At 46.0% G+C, this 17,781-nt stretch overlaps 1 protein-coding gene across 1 annotated transcript in view; it reads left to right on the top strand.

Annotated features, from left to right (window-relative positions):
- Positions 1-17,414, top strand: part of LOC135916076 (uncharacterized) — an 85,169-nt gene extending 67,755 nt beyond the window's left edge. Inside the window, exons 8-9 of the mRNA XM_065449313.1 lie at positions 3,672-3,764; positions 17,221-17,414. Coding sequence (XP_065305385.1) covers positions 3,672-3,764; positions 17,221-17,414 — 287 coding nt within the window. The remainder of the gene's footprint in view (positions 1-3,671; positions 3,765-17,220) is intronic.
- Positions 17,415-17,781: the final 367 nt, after the last annotated feature.

A 17,781-nucleotide genomic window follows, 5' to 3' on the forward strand; every position in this document is an offset into this window, starting at 1 on the left:
TTCTACTCCAATTCTCTCTGTGTGTACTTCCTATATTTCTCCTTAAGCACCCGAAGGCATCACATAAGAGGGGACATAAAGACATGTAAACTTCAATAATTCAATATGTGTATTTGACCGTGATGGTGCTTGCTATAAATGAATTGTGGCGTTTCTAAGAACCACAACTACAGGTAACGCATAGCTTAATAGATGTGCAAATGTATTCCACAGTTTATTCTTCTCTTCGAGACCCTCCCCCTTTTCCTTTTCTTCTTCCATGCCCTTTGCTTTTCCTATTCTTACATAGGTTAAGCTCACCACGTTTCACCCTCCCTGGCTCTCTTTCTTTAAGCCTCCTGGTGTGGTACTTCAATACATTCACATAGAGGCACGTTCTTCTTCACCAGAGGCTCCGAGATACAAATCGTCAGTACGCCATGCTGAGATGCAGTCTTTACAACAGAGAACTCTCTCTGAAATTCCACATTTGAGGACCAAATGCATTTTATTATTAGAATATTGTCATCAAGCTGTATATTTTTCATTTCATAATTTCGTATTTCGTGTTGGTTTAGCATTTCACAAGTTCAATAGAAATTACCCTGTGGGCACATTTATGGCCTCACTGGCCATTCCTCTGGCTTGTTCTACACTTCTGCACTTAACTATTTGAGCACCTGCGAATGCATTTTCCTGCTACCCTAGATTCTGCACTATTGCCTATAGACTCCTGTGTTGCAATAGTGTTTCATCTATTCACGGCACTTCTGCTGTTGAAATAAAGAAATGAACCGTAGTACGTCAACAAGTACTGAGAATGCAAAATAATTTCTCAGTCTTATTTTGAAACCATTTTATAAAGTTATAGTTGCTAACCGGTACGTCACCATGAATCTGTGAGTGCTGTAAAGTCTTCGTACCACAGAAATCTAGTTAAATGTGAATGCTCGTTTAGGAATATGGCCACTTAAAATGTGGCTTTCGGATTTCATCTACTTTCTGTATCTTAGAGCTTTTTGTGAGCGCATGTGATGCGAATCATGATTAGTCGGAAGACAGCACAGCTTACATCCGTAGCTTCTACTGTATGCTTTTGCACTTGGGAATGTACATCATCAGTACCACCTATTCTCAATGTCTGTGGTGTCGAAAGCCTTGACCAATTATTTAGTTCATTACTTAATATGCACAAGAAACATAGTAGGCCGTTGCTATCACATCTCATACGAAAGCACACTATACACCCGCCATTACACTGCCAATGTAACTAGACAATCGGGAGCTAGCAGTCTGAAGGAGCAACGAGTTCCTCAATGTAACGGGTACTAACGCTTGATAACCTATACTAGACACATAAGGATGTGTGACCTTTTGGTAAAATAATTGGCCCTACACTAGCCTTGAAAGTTAAATAACCAGTAATTACACTTCATTTTGTGCGCAGCATCAATACTTGCTGACAACAGCAAACACAAATGTGATTTTCGTGCTTCATTTGCCAACACTATGCAAATGTATATTCACACAAGAAAATGCAGGGTTTCAGGTAGCTTTTGGTTTACTTCACTGAGCTCTACTGCAAAGACTTAGGAATTGAAGCATCAAAGGGCCGGTGGTAACTGGCTGACCACTCTACTCACAAAAGCCTTTCGCGGAGAAGCAACACTTTATTTTTTTTCTTTTGCTGCTGAATTGTCGACGAGCGATCCTTCAGGCGATTACGCTTTGATAGGTGTCAGCTTTCAAACTCATCCGATTGAAGAGGCACGGGTACCACTGTTTCCCTTTTTTCTCGGCAAATTAGTGTTCCGCGATTGCCTTTGTAGGTGCGAGACGCTTCCGGCCCTCGCTGTTGCAGCGAGTATCGTGTAGCTCGTGTCCATTTTCTGCGCTCATTCGTACGCTTAATTCCGTCTAACCACTACGCAAGCATCAACGTTCAAGCAAAGACTCACCTGTATGCCCTTCCATGGTGTTGAACCAGTCGGAATCCGGATCCGCGTACGATGCAGGCCGCGTTCCGAACGGCTCAAAATCTCTATTTCTCCGCCGCTGGACACGTCATTTCAAACTAGCGAAATAATGTGAGAAATTAAAGTGTGACGTAAGGACTGGTTTTAGCTCCTGAACCAAGAAGCCGTGAACCAGCAGGCACACCATAGTGGGGAACTCCGGAATAATTTAGGGCATAAGGGGACTCTTAACGTACCCCCCATGAGCGGAACACGGGCGTTTTTGTATTTCACCCCCATCGGAATGCGGCCCCCTCGGCTGGGATTTATTTCCGCGATCTCGTGCTTAGCAGCACAACACTGTAGCCTGTAAGCCACTGTGGCGGGTGCGTCAATCCATTCAGTATTTTAACTGCGAGTGCATAAGTAACGTGGGAAGTCTATGATGTTGAACAATATTTTGCGTTTACTATCGCTAAGCCACAGAGTGGGTACTCAATAGTATTACGTATATATGCTTAGGAATAAAATTTTCATACTCTTTACTCTTTACTCTTTCGTAAAAAAGAAAGTTTCTGTTTTACAATTGCGCGTATTAAGACACCTCCAGCGGCAGATAGTGTGCCCATGCTGTAATGGAGTTAACATGCTCGTTGTCTTAGCAGTGCAGCGGTCGATTTCTCCGCCCTCTGTGGCAATTTGTTGAACTTGAGAATGCACTAGGCCAGACCACCCTGTCGTCAGCTTTCATCGCCGCAGCCACACGAACTCCTAGCTGACTTCCAATGTGGAGCCGTCATAGTGCGACGTAAGGAACAAAAGTTAGAGATTACTTGTTAAAAAAACGGTGCATGTATACGGTGTTGTAAAATTGAACGACGTGTACGCAAATTACCTGAATAAAAAGGTTTCAAAGCGAATAAAGAGCTACGACACATCTACAGAGCCTCGGTCCACGAACGGCAGGTAGCCTCCTGCCACCACACATTCTTTGCTCCTATTTCGGCCACTACTAAAGCCTTTTTAATAATTAGTATGGTAGAACGCTCCCTGCAAGGGGCTTTACAACTTCCATTCTAGAACCACAATTCCCGAGAAGTCACAGGTGAGAGGCCTATTAAAATTGTTGAGAGGCCCTTCAAGCGAGCGTGTTTTTGTGGGACTTCCTGGCAGTTGGCGGCCAGCTGCTGTAACACCCTTAGCCCACAGGCTAATCCGTCCCTGGCAAGGAGCATGCCGAGGGTCTTCGCAAACAAGATCGGCTATCTATAGTTTCCTTATGCACTTTCTGTAGGCCTACTGTGATAAGCAAAGTAAGATTAATAATGGGAAGGGAAAATTACTAAATAAAAAAGCAGTCACACCTTGTTTCTAACTAAATTGAACGATATAATTAAGCGCGTAAGGGATTTAACTACCGTCGCGTAATTTTAGCAGCGAAATTGCATCGTAGAAGTGCTACTAACGCCTAAAGAGACTGATTGATTGTCTTTAACGATACAAGAAGGGGCGCAAACTTTATGACACACACCGCATTGCAGTACGCCAGCGTAATTTTGACCATCTGGTGATCATTAACGTGCAATGTTCCCTACTTTTCGTGTCGATACTTACTTGAATCGGGAGCAGCTGGGAATGAAACCTCGAACCTCATGCTCGGTGGGTGGATAATGCACGAATTACCATGTGGCTCTATTGTGAGATGTAAACCACAACGATTTGACGTTGTTCTTTCAGAAAACGACGCACTGCCGTACGGAATTGGTTGTTTCCCAGTTCTGCACGCCGACAAAGACTGCATCATTCTGTCAAGGCTACCACCAAATGGAAGTAAGCACCATTATGGCGCAAGCACCAAAGGGAGGGCCAAGTTCAGAGAATGAACCACACATGTATCGGACGATAAGTCAGTTCTCATCTGTAGTTGTTCCTCATGATTATTCTCATGTGATGTGCGCGTGATTCCTTCAGCTGGCTCGTTGTCTTTCTCTGCGTTGTTTCATTTAATTGCGCTGCTATCGTAGTTAACATGAACAAAATGGGTCAAGTGCATGCCTTAGTGTAGCCAGATGCTGCTCATGTGCTCTTGACTGTACTTAGCAGCATACAGGGATTCTAGATGTAAAATGGGCAATGGTATTCGTAGAAACGCTGCAGAGGAGAGGCCGAGTCAACCTCACCGTATCGGCTGGCTCATATGAACTGATCTCTGAAAAAAACAATCAAGGAAAATTTTTGAGATATTCAATTCCATGGAAAATTTAAAAAATTAAATTATGGGGTTTTACGTCCCAAAACCACTTTCTGATTATGAGGCACGCCGTAGTGGAGGACTCCGGAAATTTCGACCACCTGGGGTTCTTTAACGTGCACCTAAATCTAAGTACACGGGTGTTTTCGCATTTCGCCCCCATCGAAATACGGCCGCCGTGGCCGGGATTCGATTCCGCGACCTCGTGCTCAGCAGCATAACACCATAGCCACTGAGCAACCACGGCGGGTCCATGGAAAATCAAGCGTCACTTCTCACACAGCTATCATTTGCCAGAACACCTCTGGAGAGACAGTACATTCAAGCCAGTACTCAAGACATTCAAAACAGTACTGTATTCAAGTTGTTGTTGGTTCTCCGGCGGTAAATATTTATGGTATAGCTACGGACATAAGAAAATCGCTCGATAATCGTCATGAGCTCTGTAAGTAAGCAAAGTTCGATAATAATTTGCTAATAGTTTACTAACATAACATTACATTTGTAAAACTAAAGGAGATCAATGTTCCCATGCGAAATTTTCCATCCAGGCAAAAAACAGTCAACTAATTTTTATTGGGAACGTCGGAAATCTGCGCAGCAGCGCTTAGTTTGGCGATTGGTTGCTTTATAGCCAGGAGGGCGACGTAACCAGCGAGGTCACCGTAGAATATCGACTTCATTACGTGGGGCTAGTTAATATTTTACTCCTTACTATGGAGTACGTTGTATTCTCAACGCGCCAAAGAGTAACCTTAGCAGGTTTATAGAAGATGTGGACCACGAAGGCCAAAATAACGAAGAAAAACCCACTGCCAAACCTGTGGCGTCGCAGTGACGTACAACTACTTTAGTTTCGGCCCGATTCATAATTCGGCAAATTAAACTTCATCCTTGATCCTTTTTTCATTTATATATGAACTTACTTTCGTGTAATCTTCGTAAACATAAATGAGAAATCATGCCTAAAGGAACTGACAACCAATATTTATGGAACCCACTTTGTTAGCACACTGAAAAGCTTACCGATCAGTGTCTAATCATAAAGTTGTAAGCGGAAAACGCCGTCAAATGTTTTATAGAATTTTTTTCGATCTTCAGTGAGGATACGATCCTTCACCGGAAGCATGCTCAAAAAACAATGATAATCCGTGCGATGGCGATTATATGCTGCTCCTGGTGGGAGGCAGACGACATGCGCGGTCATAACTGTGAGAAAGTATTATTTTGCTTATCAAGACGATGCTCCGGCGATTCACGTTTTGCGAAGTGTCATATTATGTCTACAACAGTAGATACGTAACACCGCTTTTTAGTGAAGCCAAGTTAAAATGGCCCTCAAGCAATTTTGACGATTTTGTTCAAACGTACTGAGTCATTAGAGAAAGTCCTTCAGATCGTTATTTGACGAATCTAAGTGTTCCGCGTAAAGCGTGTATATTTATTATAAGGTTTCAAAAATGTACATCGCTACCAATGGCAGCACACTGCTAGGCAGAATTTTCAGCCGCCCCTACCCCATATGACGTCAATCACCCGATTCACGTAAGTAGGGCGAGCAATCCGATTGGCTGCCCAGAGCACTTCATCAATAATAATGTCAGTTAATTTGTTTCTATAAAAAGAAAGTAACAGAAAGAGATTGCACAGGAACAATTTGTCACTACACTTAAGCACTTCCAGCGCACAGCAAACGTCCTCCACTTGTGTTACAACGTGCTCCATTTTGACGAGAGCTCCGCGGTTAGAGTCTGTCTCAGTCTTTTCGCGAGCACTATGATTCGACTTTGTCGCGTTGTGGACTGCAAACGTAGCGACTGGAAATATGTCAAGCTGCGACATCGTGTCCTTCTGCAGGGCAGCAGACCAGCCAACTGGCTGCAGTGCATCGGACTGCCGCAATCCGATCGGCGCCAGGATTTGCACGTTTGCGGCCGTCACTTTACACCGGACGTTTGCTAACGCAGTAGCGTTTCGCGAAACGCAAGTGCAAGGGAACATGGCCTGGCTGTTTGACCGTGTCATTTCACGGGATGATCACAAGTGCTAATGTGAATGGTCTGCATCGTGCAGCCACCTGGTGGCACAGACCTCAACCACAGAGAATAGAATAACGAAATGTATTCTTCTTCGCTGCTCGTGTAAATATTTCGCAGGAGTGTAATCATTAAAACGTTGTTTTTGTAAATGTTTAAAATGTTTACACTTGGCTAGAGCAATATTAGCGCAATATCAGGCGGCTCACGTACGACTACGCTAAAGTTCCTTCATCAGCTTGAGTTCATGCCTCCAGCCACCCGTCGAAACGCCCAGCGCGCCTCTGGTTACTAAAATACCAGACACGTTCGGCGCTGCGACAGAATGCTCGCAGCGCATGCTGATTCGATAGCTCTCGCTTGAGGTCGACTGCCAAGCAGCTGGCGGAGAGTTTGGAGAGGCTTCGCGCGCTCGCTACTAGAGAACCGGAAGTCGACGACACGACGTGCAATCATGACGCAGAGCCAGTGAAGGTGGAGCTTATGCCCGATCACTCGGCGAACAAGTTGAGGAAAAAATGCATGACTGTGCAGTAGGGTAGCTTGTAATCGTCCGTAGCTCTCTTAATATTAAACGTTTCACACAAATTGTAGTGCGAATGATTAGCTTTAGCTGTGCCCTACGCGCCTACAAAATTTGTCCGAACCGTTTCAGGGTCCATTTAAGTTCTCGATAGCGAGACGACGCTTTCCCAATTGTTGCGCACTTCAGCGTGTTGCCGAATAGGCACGAGTGCGCTAATATTCTGGTGCTGGCGCCCATCTACGGCACAACTAGCCGATGGCATTTTTGTACATCACAGCGAGACGACGCCACTCTGGGCACTTACTCGCAAACTCGCGCGCGTACAACAACGCGTGCGCTGCCATGCATTGTGGGACGCACGAACCGCTCTTTAGCCTAGACTTTGTTTACTTCGTAATAAGCGGTAATTCATATACTTACAAGTAACGTAGAGGTAACGCTTTATTTGCACGTATTTTTCTAAATGTTATTGCAGTGCTTTCTTCGTGAGTAGATTTGTGCAACTTCTTTTTCTGTTTGCCGGTTATGGTTTTTCACCCTTACGTAATGCCTTTGTGGCGGGGTAGACATTCTGTAAATAAATAAATAAATAACTAAATAAATAACTACATAAATAAATAACTAACTAAACAAATAAATCAATAAATCAATAAAGCGCAAGCGTTTATTCATACACCAACTTCAATTTTAAGCAATAGGTGAGCTGTACTTATTAACAGCCAACTTACGTACAGTAATTTCACGTACTACGTCCGAAGTTTTAAGATTTCACGCCTAGTCCGCGCCACTTACTGGCTTTTGCGACTTTGTTTGTCAATTTATAGTTACAATTCCTACTTAAGTCGCCAAGAGAGCGCTGGATTTCATGACTACAAATCTGGCTCCCTTTATTTCCGTCAACATCTGATAACATATTCTGGCGAGTTGTCCGTCGCTTTATTTATTCAAACTAATTTTATGTTATTCTTCCGCGGGTTCTCATCAAACTCACCTTAACCATTAACTACCAGCTGAGATTAATGTAGCTTCACATTCCTCAAGCACCTAGCGCACACATGTTCGCGTTCTCGCTATGTGCCTGAGCGAAGTGGACCGCTGTCTTGCGCAGCTGCAACATCCTGTGTTGTTCTTGAAGCTTTAACGCGCTTAATTGCTGTCACCGTTCCTTAATCAGTTTCCTATTTCGTTGCAGAAAAAACGCAATGCACGTACTGGGTTCGCAAAAGTGCTGTCAGAAATCGCAACTGGAAATGTGACTTCATATTCGACGCCTTTTGCAGGTCACAAGCGATTGTAGTGAAAGACATGAACACTTGCCAATAAACACAACAAAACCAATGTGTAAAGAAAAACAGCAATGCTGGCCTCTCAATTCATCATGCTGTTTTCCTGCGCTAGAGGTTTCCTGCAGTAGCAGTATTAGGTTGCATTTATTTTCCTTGTTGAGGACATAATAAATTCTCGGCTGCACAATTTGCGCAACGCACATAGGGAAAGTGCATTGCCTCTATTAGGTAAAGTCAGAAATGTGACGCAACGCGCAACAAGCGCCCAAACCGAATTCAACTACGTGTAAGGAAATTATACATAACAAACCTTGTGAGTGCCACTTTAATCTAATGCGTGCGAAAGCACCACCAACTTACCTGGTCATCTGAAGCATGCGTTACTGAACTAATGTTATTCTTCGGCGATTTCACACTGATTGGGCGTGCGTAGGATGCGGGATATCTAAGGAACTTTTCGAAAAAAAAACGGCTATTTGGCCCTTCTGGAGCGTTCTAGCGACCTGCAGAGGTATCAAAATCTGTCTCGACGGGACAAGAAACTATAAAGAGCCCAAGAGTCGGTACAGTAAGCGGTACGAGTGTAATTAGCACCAATATGGTCAAAAATGAACGACATTACACAATACACCTCCCTATCTCCGCGATCAGCCCACGTGGCCTACTGAAAAAAATACATACTTAAGAAAGACGCATCAAGCAAAGCCGACGCGAAAGAAGACGAACTCGACATACATGCACGTGAGAAATAACGGAATGAAAAAAACTCAGCTTGAATAAAAAGAATAGGGGTCCGTAAGAAAATGTAAAATCTGGCGCGGGGACGAAGAAAATTTTGCAATTAATGCAAAAGATGTCAAGCAATTATGCAACATTGCTTCATCGTTAATGCTCCAATTTCAGTGTAACGCCCGCACAAGGAAATATAAACATAGTTCACCCGACGACCACGAGCTCTTGCTGTCACAACGCTGGCTTGAGGAAAATGACCGGCACCGAGAAGCGCACGCTTCGTGCTGCCTCGCATTCCCCCCTCCCCCCCCCCCCCCCGAGAAAACCTCTCATGGCTAAATAGAGGAAAGCAGTTTTGAAACTATTGGGAACTTCAGTTGCGCTATTAAGGTTCCAAGTATGACATAGCAACTAGCCCGAGTCAATGCCTTCATCAAGTCATGAAAGGCTAGTGCCAATGTTTGGAGGCAAGGAAGTGTACCCGTTGGCATCGAACAGTCCCTCCGTGCTATACACATACCGGTGACGAGTGCCCTGATAAACCAGTGTGGCTGAGGCTCCGCATGTTTTGGAAAGCGCCTGTGGTGGTTTACATGCGCAACGCTCACGTCGCCAACATGGCCTTTTATCAGCGTTTCTTTGGCCTCGGGTGATTGCCTCATCAGTGAAGTTACGCACAACCACGCACACGACCATGTTCTTGTATATAGCTGCGCCGGCGCTCCTGTACTCGGGCCGCTTGCTGTGGATGACGGACTCGACACCCTGGATTTCATTGGCATCGTCATTCCAGTTTTCGGAGAGAGCCAGTTGGCCGATGTTGTTGAGCACCACGTCCCGTTACATCTCTTCTGCATGGACGTTCGGGGACTGCAAATTTAGCGCGGCGAGCGTAACGTGTTCTTTGTCGTTGTGGTACAGCACCAAAGCCTCCGTTAGATCAGCGATGGGCTGCCCAGGCGCTTGGCGAGCCTGTTCAGCTGGTCGAAGAGTTGCCTGCTGGTGGAGCGGACCGCGTGATGGAACCTGAATTGGCCTTTTGCGTTTGTCAGGTATAGACCCTCGAGGCTGGTTGCCTTGGACAATGCCACGTACACCAACATTAGGGGCCATCGCTTGTCGTAATCATACAGCACCTGTGCGAAGGGGCCCCCTGTGAAATTTGTACTGTTGTCGTGCTGGCTCGATTGAGGGGAAACTCTGACCTCTTGCACGAGGTGTTTTACATAGCGTGAACGGTGATGACGTTTGGCAGTCCCACGGGCTGCCACTTGGGTTATAAACAAGGCTTGGAGACTCTGGCGTGTTGCGTCCCTCTCAGACCACGATATCGACCGCGGGCGAAGGAAACTCGAGCCACAGGCGCACAGGGTAGGCGTCCTCGTGACAGTGGCTTGACAACGAATGAATGCACGCCATTGCGTGACGACGAATGTGTGACGATGGTTGTGTGACGACACTGACATGACGAAATAGAGGTCGAAGTTGTAATGACGATATGAGGACCACGTGAGAATAAAGCCAAAGATAACGGCAACTGTGTAACAATACATTATGAGGACTATATCATGACGACGCAGTGACGGCGAGGGCATGATGTGCGTGGTTAGCGTGCATGCCAACCACATATATTGCCGCTAACAGGTCCCATTACTTTTAATATTGGTATTCTAATTTAGAGTATCTTACAAGTTACCTCATTGTACACCTTTATTTATGCGGAATAGCTTCCACATAGCCTACTGAAGGCTAACATGTCACGCCGATGCGAAAATGACCGAAAGAGCATAGCTCATATACACGACTGCACAGACATTTCTCAAAAGGAAATGTATAAATGTCTGCATGACCCACGCGATATCTGGAATAATGCTAGAACAATTATGACCGAAACAATGGGTAGAAAAGAGCTGTACTCACAAAATAGAAAATTCGAGTGCTCTAGCTCGTACACACATACAAAAAGTGCTCACGGCGTCGAGCGTTCATTACATCTCTATCACTACCTGCACGTCAAAGTACAATCGCAGCTACGGTGCATCAATTTTCGCCTTAAACGCCACAAAGCATGTCTAAACAAGCAAAGGCGGAAAAGACACTGAAAAGCAACACCTTCGACGGTGGATGGCCGCGCTGCAAATCGATAAGATCCAAGGGGGAGTTTGATCGGTAGGTGGTTTCTTGCTGCCAATGCAATTTTTCTTCGCAAACAGCGCGGGAAACCCTAATAGTGAATCGCCAAGAGCTAGTAGTGCCACCGAAAAAGTAACATCGCACGTTATAAGGCCGCTTTGCAGCGAAATACGTAAGCGCAGCAGACGACAGAAAATGAAAATGGCGCTGATGATTTATGATGATTTATTGGCATCGCCCGTGAAATGGGGGGGGGGGGGAGGAGGGTTACAAATGGTCACCTAGCCTGCTTGAACTACTCAGCCATGGTATCAATGCTTTTCCTTCTGGAATTCTTACACATCTCTGTATTCTTCTCTGTCTACATTGTACCTCTGCCTATGCATGTAATGAATCCGGTCGTATCAGTCTCTTCCCTGCTTTTTTTTTCCACCAGTACTGTGAACGTCTCTTGCTTATCTCAACTGCTGACCGGTTGATACTTCCATCCAGCTTTAATGTAAGCACTTCTGGAAGTTGTACGCTACGTACAGGTCTCACTGGGTGAATCCCTTTGGATTCCATTAGGATGTTCTGATTGGTCTCGGGATTTTCGCTGCAGCATGCACAAGCCTCATCTTATTGCGAATATTTGCCCCAGTATGTTTTTCTCCTTAGGCAACCAGCTTGAGCTTCAAATAGCAAGGCGCTTCCGTTTATGTTATCACACAGATTTTCTCATCTAATATCCTTTTTTCTCATTCTTGTAAACCTCCACGGTACTTGGCGCTTTGATTATTTCCATTCATTTCTTTCTGATTACTCCTGGTTGTCTACTGACACTTTCACTTACCCTGTACTTGTTGGGTGCCAACTTTTCTGGCCTCTCCCTCCGTTCAGGGTCCATGCTTTTTAGGTACAGATACATGTGCGTTTTAGCCGCCCATTTATTTTGATCTATGCTCCTGATTATTCTTTCAAAACAAATTTTGTTCTACGCTCCTCTAAATTAAAGCGAGACCCAACCCATGTCTCCTTGCATTGCCTGATTAGTGGTGTTGCCGTTGGCTCCCAAAGCCGACAAACCCACGGATCCTTGGTTAAAATCCCGACAGTACGACTATAGCCGATTTTAGGCACAGAATGGCATTTGTGCACGTCAGCGCTGGTATCATGACGCCTTTCCAGATTTCGTGCACCGCCTCATATCTATTGTTGCCCCAAAGACCACATGTCTCATTACTGCTGCCTTCCGCTTCTCTTTAATTTTCAGTTATTTTGGTAGGCGCTTGGTAAGTGTTTCCGTCGTTTATGTAACAGCGAGAAAATTAAACTGCTTGACTGGGGGTACGACTCGCCGTTGAATCGACACCAGGTAGTTACTCGTCTCTTCATTAAAGATCATCATTCCCGGATTCTCTTTGCTAAATTCAAGGCCTAGATTTGTCGTTCCGTTGCCACACATATTGGCCAGTGTCTGTAAATTTCTTGCATTGTCCACTAGTAGAACTATGTCTTCCGCATACATGAGAGCGAGGACCTTCTGTTGCACCATTTGACCACACGACCAGTAATGAGGATGGATGGACAAATACTATGAGCGTCTCCTTTGGAATGGGGTGCTGCGTTGCGCCACCAAGCTCTTGTTATTAAATTTCCCAGTGTCCCACCTATGTTAAAAAGAAAAAGAAAAAAGAACAGTAACAACCACCCAAAATTTCTATCACCAAACTTTCTGAACGCCTATTGGGAACTTTGTTCTTGCATGCCTCCGTTCTCTTTCGTTTCCCTATTTCCACCAATCTTCCAGTGGCCCCCAAACGAGGCCCAACCCATGTTTCCTTGAACTGTCTCATTTGCGATTTTTGCGTGGGCTCCCAAAGCGGAATATGTTTACTTTCTTCTTGCTCGCGCTGCCAGAAGAGCCCGAAGAGCCTAAACTGACCGCTCGGCAGATATGTTCACATTCTAATAAAACATGTTCCATCGTTTCTCTAGCTTTACCGCAACAAGCACATGCTTCTTCTTCCTCGTTGTATCTCAGTTTATAAGGGCATGTCCTAAAGCATCCTGATCTCGCTACCAGGACCGCACCAAGACCATGGTATGGCAACGTATACCTGTTGACGACTCTATGAGGACGGTGCAATGAAGATGCTGACATTTATTTATTTATTTCATACTGCAGACCTAAAACAGGTTCAAGCAGGGTGGTTAAACACAACAATATTGCAATGCATTATTTAATCAAGTAAGGTGGTAAGACGCAACAGTAATATAATGAGTCAAACAATTGAAACAGGCAACAACGAGTTATTCCAGTCTGTTATAGTTCGGGGAAAAAAAGAATACTTGAATACATCCGTCCGTGCAAAATAAGGGGTTAGTGAATTGGGATGACGGGGTCGAGTAAGCCTAGACGTTGTACTGAACAGATACGATGCCGGATTAATTGATAAATCTCCATTAATAAGCATGGTAAGAAATCGAATTCTTAAGTGTTGCCTGTTGCTTAAGTGTTGCATGACTGCGATGGAGTGAGGAGTAGTACACGACGATGATGGAATGGCGACCACTGTATGACGATGACTATACGATGACGATAGTATGGTGTGATGGCTATGGTTGAATTTGTTTGCCATGTCTAGCACCTCGTTTCTGCCTCGGTGGGTCAAACAACAGGATGAGGGCATCTAACAATACACATTTGTGCACATTGTCTCTCGTCTGTGGCGTTGTCACCTCTATGGCGCTTTGCTTCTGCTTCTGCACCTCGACGCGATAAGTCAGTTCACGCCTTGCTGCTACTTCCACGGCGCGCCAAATAAGATGGACTTTGTGGGATAGGCAGGCGTAAGCACTCCTGATTTCGAGCTCATAGTATGGCTCCTTTCATACGATGGCACGGCACTGTGGCCCCAATCGGGCATGTATGAAAAAATGTCCACCTATTTCACCCTTGTTCAGGTGTGCATTGCAATGTCATTAATAAATACTAATTAAACGAATAATTACTAAAATTCGCTGGTGGATTGTGGAAGGTCCACTTTTAGGAACATAATTTCGCATTGCAAATTTTGTGAGGACTTCTGTCACTCACGGCAACAGCATTGCAGTAAAATATGTTTAGAGCTTTTAGGACGCAGGGTTTCCCCATGAATAATACGTTTAGCTTTCAAGGATACAAATCGTTAATTGCGGGTGGGAAGGGGGGCACTGAGGGATAGAAAACACTGCCGATTTGCCCCGACCGAGCGTTCTGTAGTCAACTTGCAGTGCTATGCACCATCGCTTCGCCAACATAGCGTCACCCCAAATGCTCAAATTATACATTGTATGCCTATGTGTTTTTCTGGTAAAATGATGCATGTACAAAGTGTCCTCAAGCTTCATCTATATCTGTTTCCATCCTCCGAAGCCTCCAGCGAACCTATCACCACTTCGCCTAGCGGCAGTAGTCCTCACTTGCGTAGACCGCGTCTGGTGGTGCATCTAGGACGCCCAAGTGGAGAAGTAAAACCCGTACCCACGAGAGGGAGCAAGAAGAAGCTGGATCTTTTCTGTTTGTATATATACGTGCATATATCTAAGTCTGTGCCTAAACGTATTGCCGCGTACCTGGTACACTGGGTAGTCAGTCCACTGCCAAATGGTGAGCGTCTCGCCAACTTGCATCACCCAGTATGTGCAGTGAGTGTGAGGCAAGCGAGGGAACAATTTTCAGCGTGCGCAGGAAGCGACGGGCAACGGTTTCCTTCTCGAAGGCCAGCGTGGAATTGTTGGTGGCTGAACCACTAGATGGTGCAGCAGCTGCAGGAAGAAGCACGAGCCAAGAGTCCGGTTGCCGCAGGACGCATTTCACAGCGTTCGCACGCACTGGTGTGCCATGTATTTCAGACGCCAGGTGCAGGCTTCAGGTCGAAGGTGGTGCATGATGGCCACGAGTGCTCCTAGGCAAGCGCGAAAGCAGTGTTCCGCTACAGTACACGCCTCATACATACCTCGTTTCGGTGGTAACAATACCCTGTGTCTCTTCATTGATTCAATGCAAATTCATTTCAGTTACGAGTCATCGTGAGATTCCTTCTGCCGAAACTTTTTCTTGTAGACAGCTTTTTGAAAAGCTTTGGTAGGCCTGTACTAGTTTCTCTCAAATATATAATAAATCAGGCGAATATGCAACGTCATATGTCTGTTGTACGAACGAATGCTACGTACTAGCGCATTCCTTAAATCGTTATTATTATGTTAGCACTTTTAGGGTACTTCACGCACTTTTCGGGGTCTATGTACTCTTCTATATATTTACTTATCTATGTACCTAATCGTATTCCCGCATACCTGGGTCCCAGGGTGGTCCCCTTCGTCACGACCGTCAGAAGCTGAGTTAATGAACAGTGCACTAGAAATTTATCAAGTGCGACAAGGCCACTCGTGAGAGTGAGGACGATGTATGGCGTCACTCGGATCAATCTCGCCATGAGCGTGCGGAGCGAGACAGCAGCGCCTATGGCAGGGCTGCGGCATGTCCCCGCAGCCACTCTGGCCCCCTCAGCTATGGTCCATTAACTTTTTTTAGGCCGATGGTATGTGGGCCGAACGAAGAGACAATTGTGGTCACCAAGTGTAGGTACAGCCTCAATAAAAAAACTTAAGACTTCTACGAACGGCCGGGGAGCGGCTGCGCTCCGCTATCGCGGCGCTGCCACCGTCAGCGGGCGCCGCCGCTCGCTGGCGCCCAAAATAAAGAAGGCCAGGGAAGCATGTCACCTACCCTGGAGCAACCTTTGACAAGAGCGCTCGTGCAAAAATGCGTTTATCCCAGCCACTCCGACTTTCCGCTTGACATTCTTTGTTGCCATGTTGCTCCCAATACAGGCCGCATACTCGCGTTTACTCGCACGAAGCGGCGGCCGCAAGATGAGCTGTAGCAGCTGGCAGAATGAACGCCGCACTAGTTTTTCGCCGGCACTGTCCTCAAAACATGTTTGATGGGAGCTATAACGTAAAGCAATTCCAAACTTTCATATTCCAATTCTTCCATCAGCACTACGCGATTGGTCAAAAGCTTTTTGTAACACCCTCACTTCGCCTGTCTGTGATGCGACGTCACGAAAACCGCGCTATCTCCCCGTGTAAATACGGAATATGCATGCTTGGAAAGAACAGAAGAATTTTTTTTATTCGGCACCTTTTTGCCATTAGCCCTCGGATATCGGTCAATATATTTCGGGCGACACCCACTTCACCTGCCTGTGGTGCGACGTCATATAACCACGAAAACTCGCCACGTCAAAGGGACGTGTGCGCGTTGAAGATGAATTATTACGCCGAACAAAGCTGAATTTTCTTCCGAATAGCCCCACGCTGCTCCGTTTCGAAAATAATAAAACATGGCTGCCGCCATATCGCTCAGGTACTGGCTACGCGCACCTGCCGGAGAGCATCGGCTTATTTGCACACAATAAAGCTTTTTGCGTGGCCGTGTAACGTTATCGAGCACTTTCGGCACGTTTACGACCTCATTCTCCCAACTCTTCTTTGCTAAGAATCCGTTTTAACGGCATTGTTAACATTCCGTTGCAGGCAGCCGCGATTTTTGACCAGCCACCACAAGCTAATTAAATGAAAGTGGACCAATCACAGAGGCCGGCACCACCCTCTTCATCCGGTTATCAATATTCAGTGCGCTGGCTCCGTCCCATCGAATACCTCTCCACTTCAGCGTGCTCCTCGCCTCTTGACAGCCAATTAGATAAGACAAGCTACTCAGTGTAGGCAATGTTATTCGTTTTTGAAACAAACAAACGTCACCTCCTATAAACGAGGAGAGCGTTTGATTGGTCTGCTCAGACAACCTTGAAAGTCACCGCCCGATGCTTGCGTCGGTGGTTACGCAAATCCGCCGTCAGCAGATTGGAATGAAAACATATTGGAATAGTTTTACGTTATAGGGCCGGCACTTCATTGGCCCCCTTCATCCTCGGCGTCAACGAGCTGCGGGGGGCGCCGATGGTGGCAGCGCCATGGCTTTTCATAGCGGCCTTAAGTTTTTTGACAAGTACTGTACGTGCGCGGAACGAAGAGACAGGCGTGAGTCCCGGTATTTCGATGACAACCGACCTTATTTTTTCTTTCTGCTGGCGGCTTCTCCGGACGCTGGTTTCTCTTTTCGTCGATCACCGCGCTGGTAGTGCCACGGCTGATTCCCGATGCATTCCGAGTTTAGCAGAAGTGCACTAGTTACGTGCCGCTCTTTAATGAAACTCTCGCCAACCTACGTTATTGGGTATGGGCCACTGAGTGCGCGGCGAGCGCGGTAAGCAATGCTCTGCTTTCGCAGGCACTGGCGCACCACACCTCTTAACTTGGAGGCCACACGCGGACAACTTGGCAGAGCCGCCCGAGGTTGCAGCACGGTGTTACGATCGCCCTGCAGAGGTAACGACCTTCAAAATTCTCCCAGCACGCCGCAGCTACGATGACTTTGGATACTGCCATTGGTCGAAGGTTGAACGGCCGTTTTCCCTCACCTAGGGATCTAAGGAAGACAGAATGTATTTAAGCAGCCGTTGTTGGCTGTTCAGTGCGCATTCTCTTTCAGTCATGTTAGACTGACAAACTGTAATGTTCTCCACCCTTCGTTTAGATAGTGTAAATAAACCCCATATTCCTCGTTCTCGATGAGAACTAGTCTCTCCTTTCAACAACGTCCTCAGCGTCGATGAGTCGGAGGATGGCATGGGCCAGCTACCATCTATTTCATGCCCGACCCCAACTCTTCCAGCGGACAGGAAGAAGCACGTGAGAAGAGTCCGATTGCCACATCGGGTGTTTCTCAGCGTTTGGTCGCTCCGGCGGCTCATGCATTTCGAAAGGTACGTAGAGGCTTCACGGTGGTGCC

The sequence above is a fragment of the Dermacentor albipictus genome, chromosome 7 (assembly GCF_038994185.2).
Source record: "Dermacentor albipictus isolate Rhodes 1998 colony chromosome 7, USDA_Dalb.pri_finalv2, whole genome shotgun sequence".
NCBI classification, from domain to species: domain Eukaryota; kingdom Metazoa; phylum Arthropoda; class Arachnida; order Ixodida; family Ixodidae; genus Dermacentor; species Dermacentor albipictus.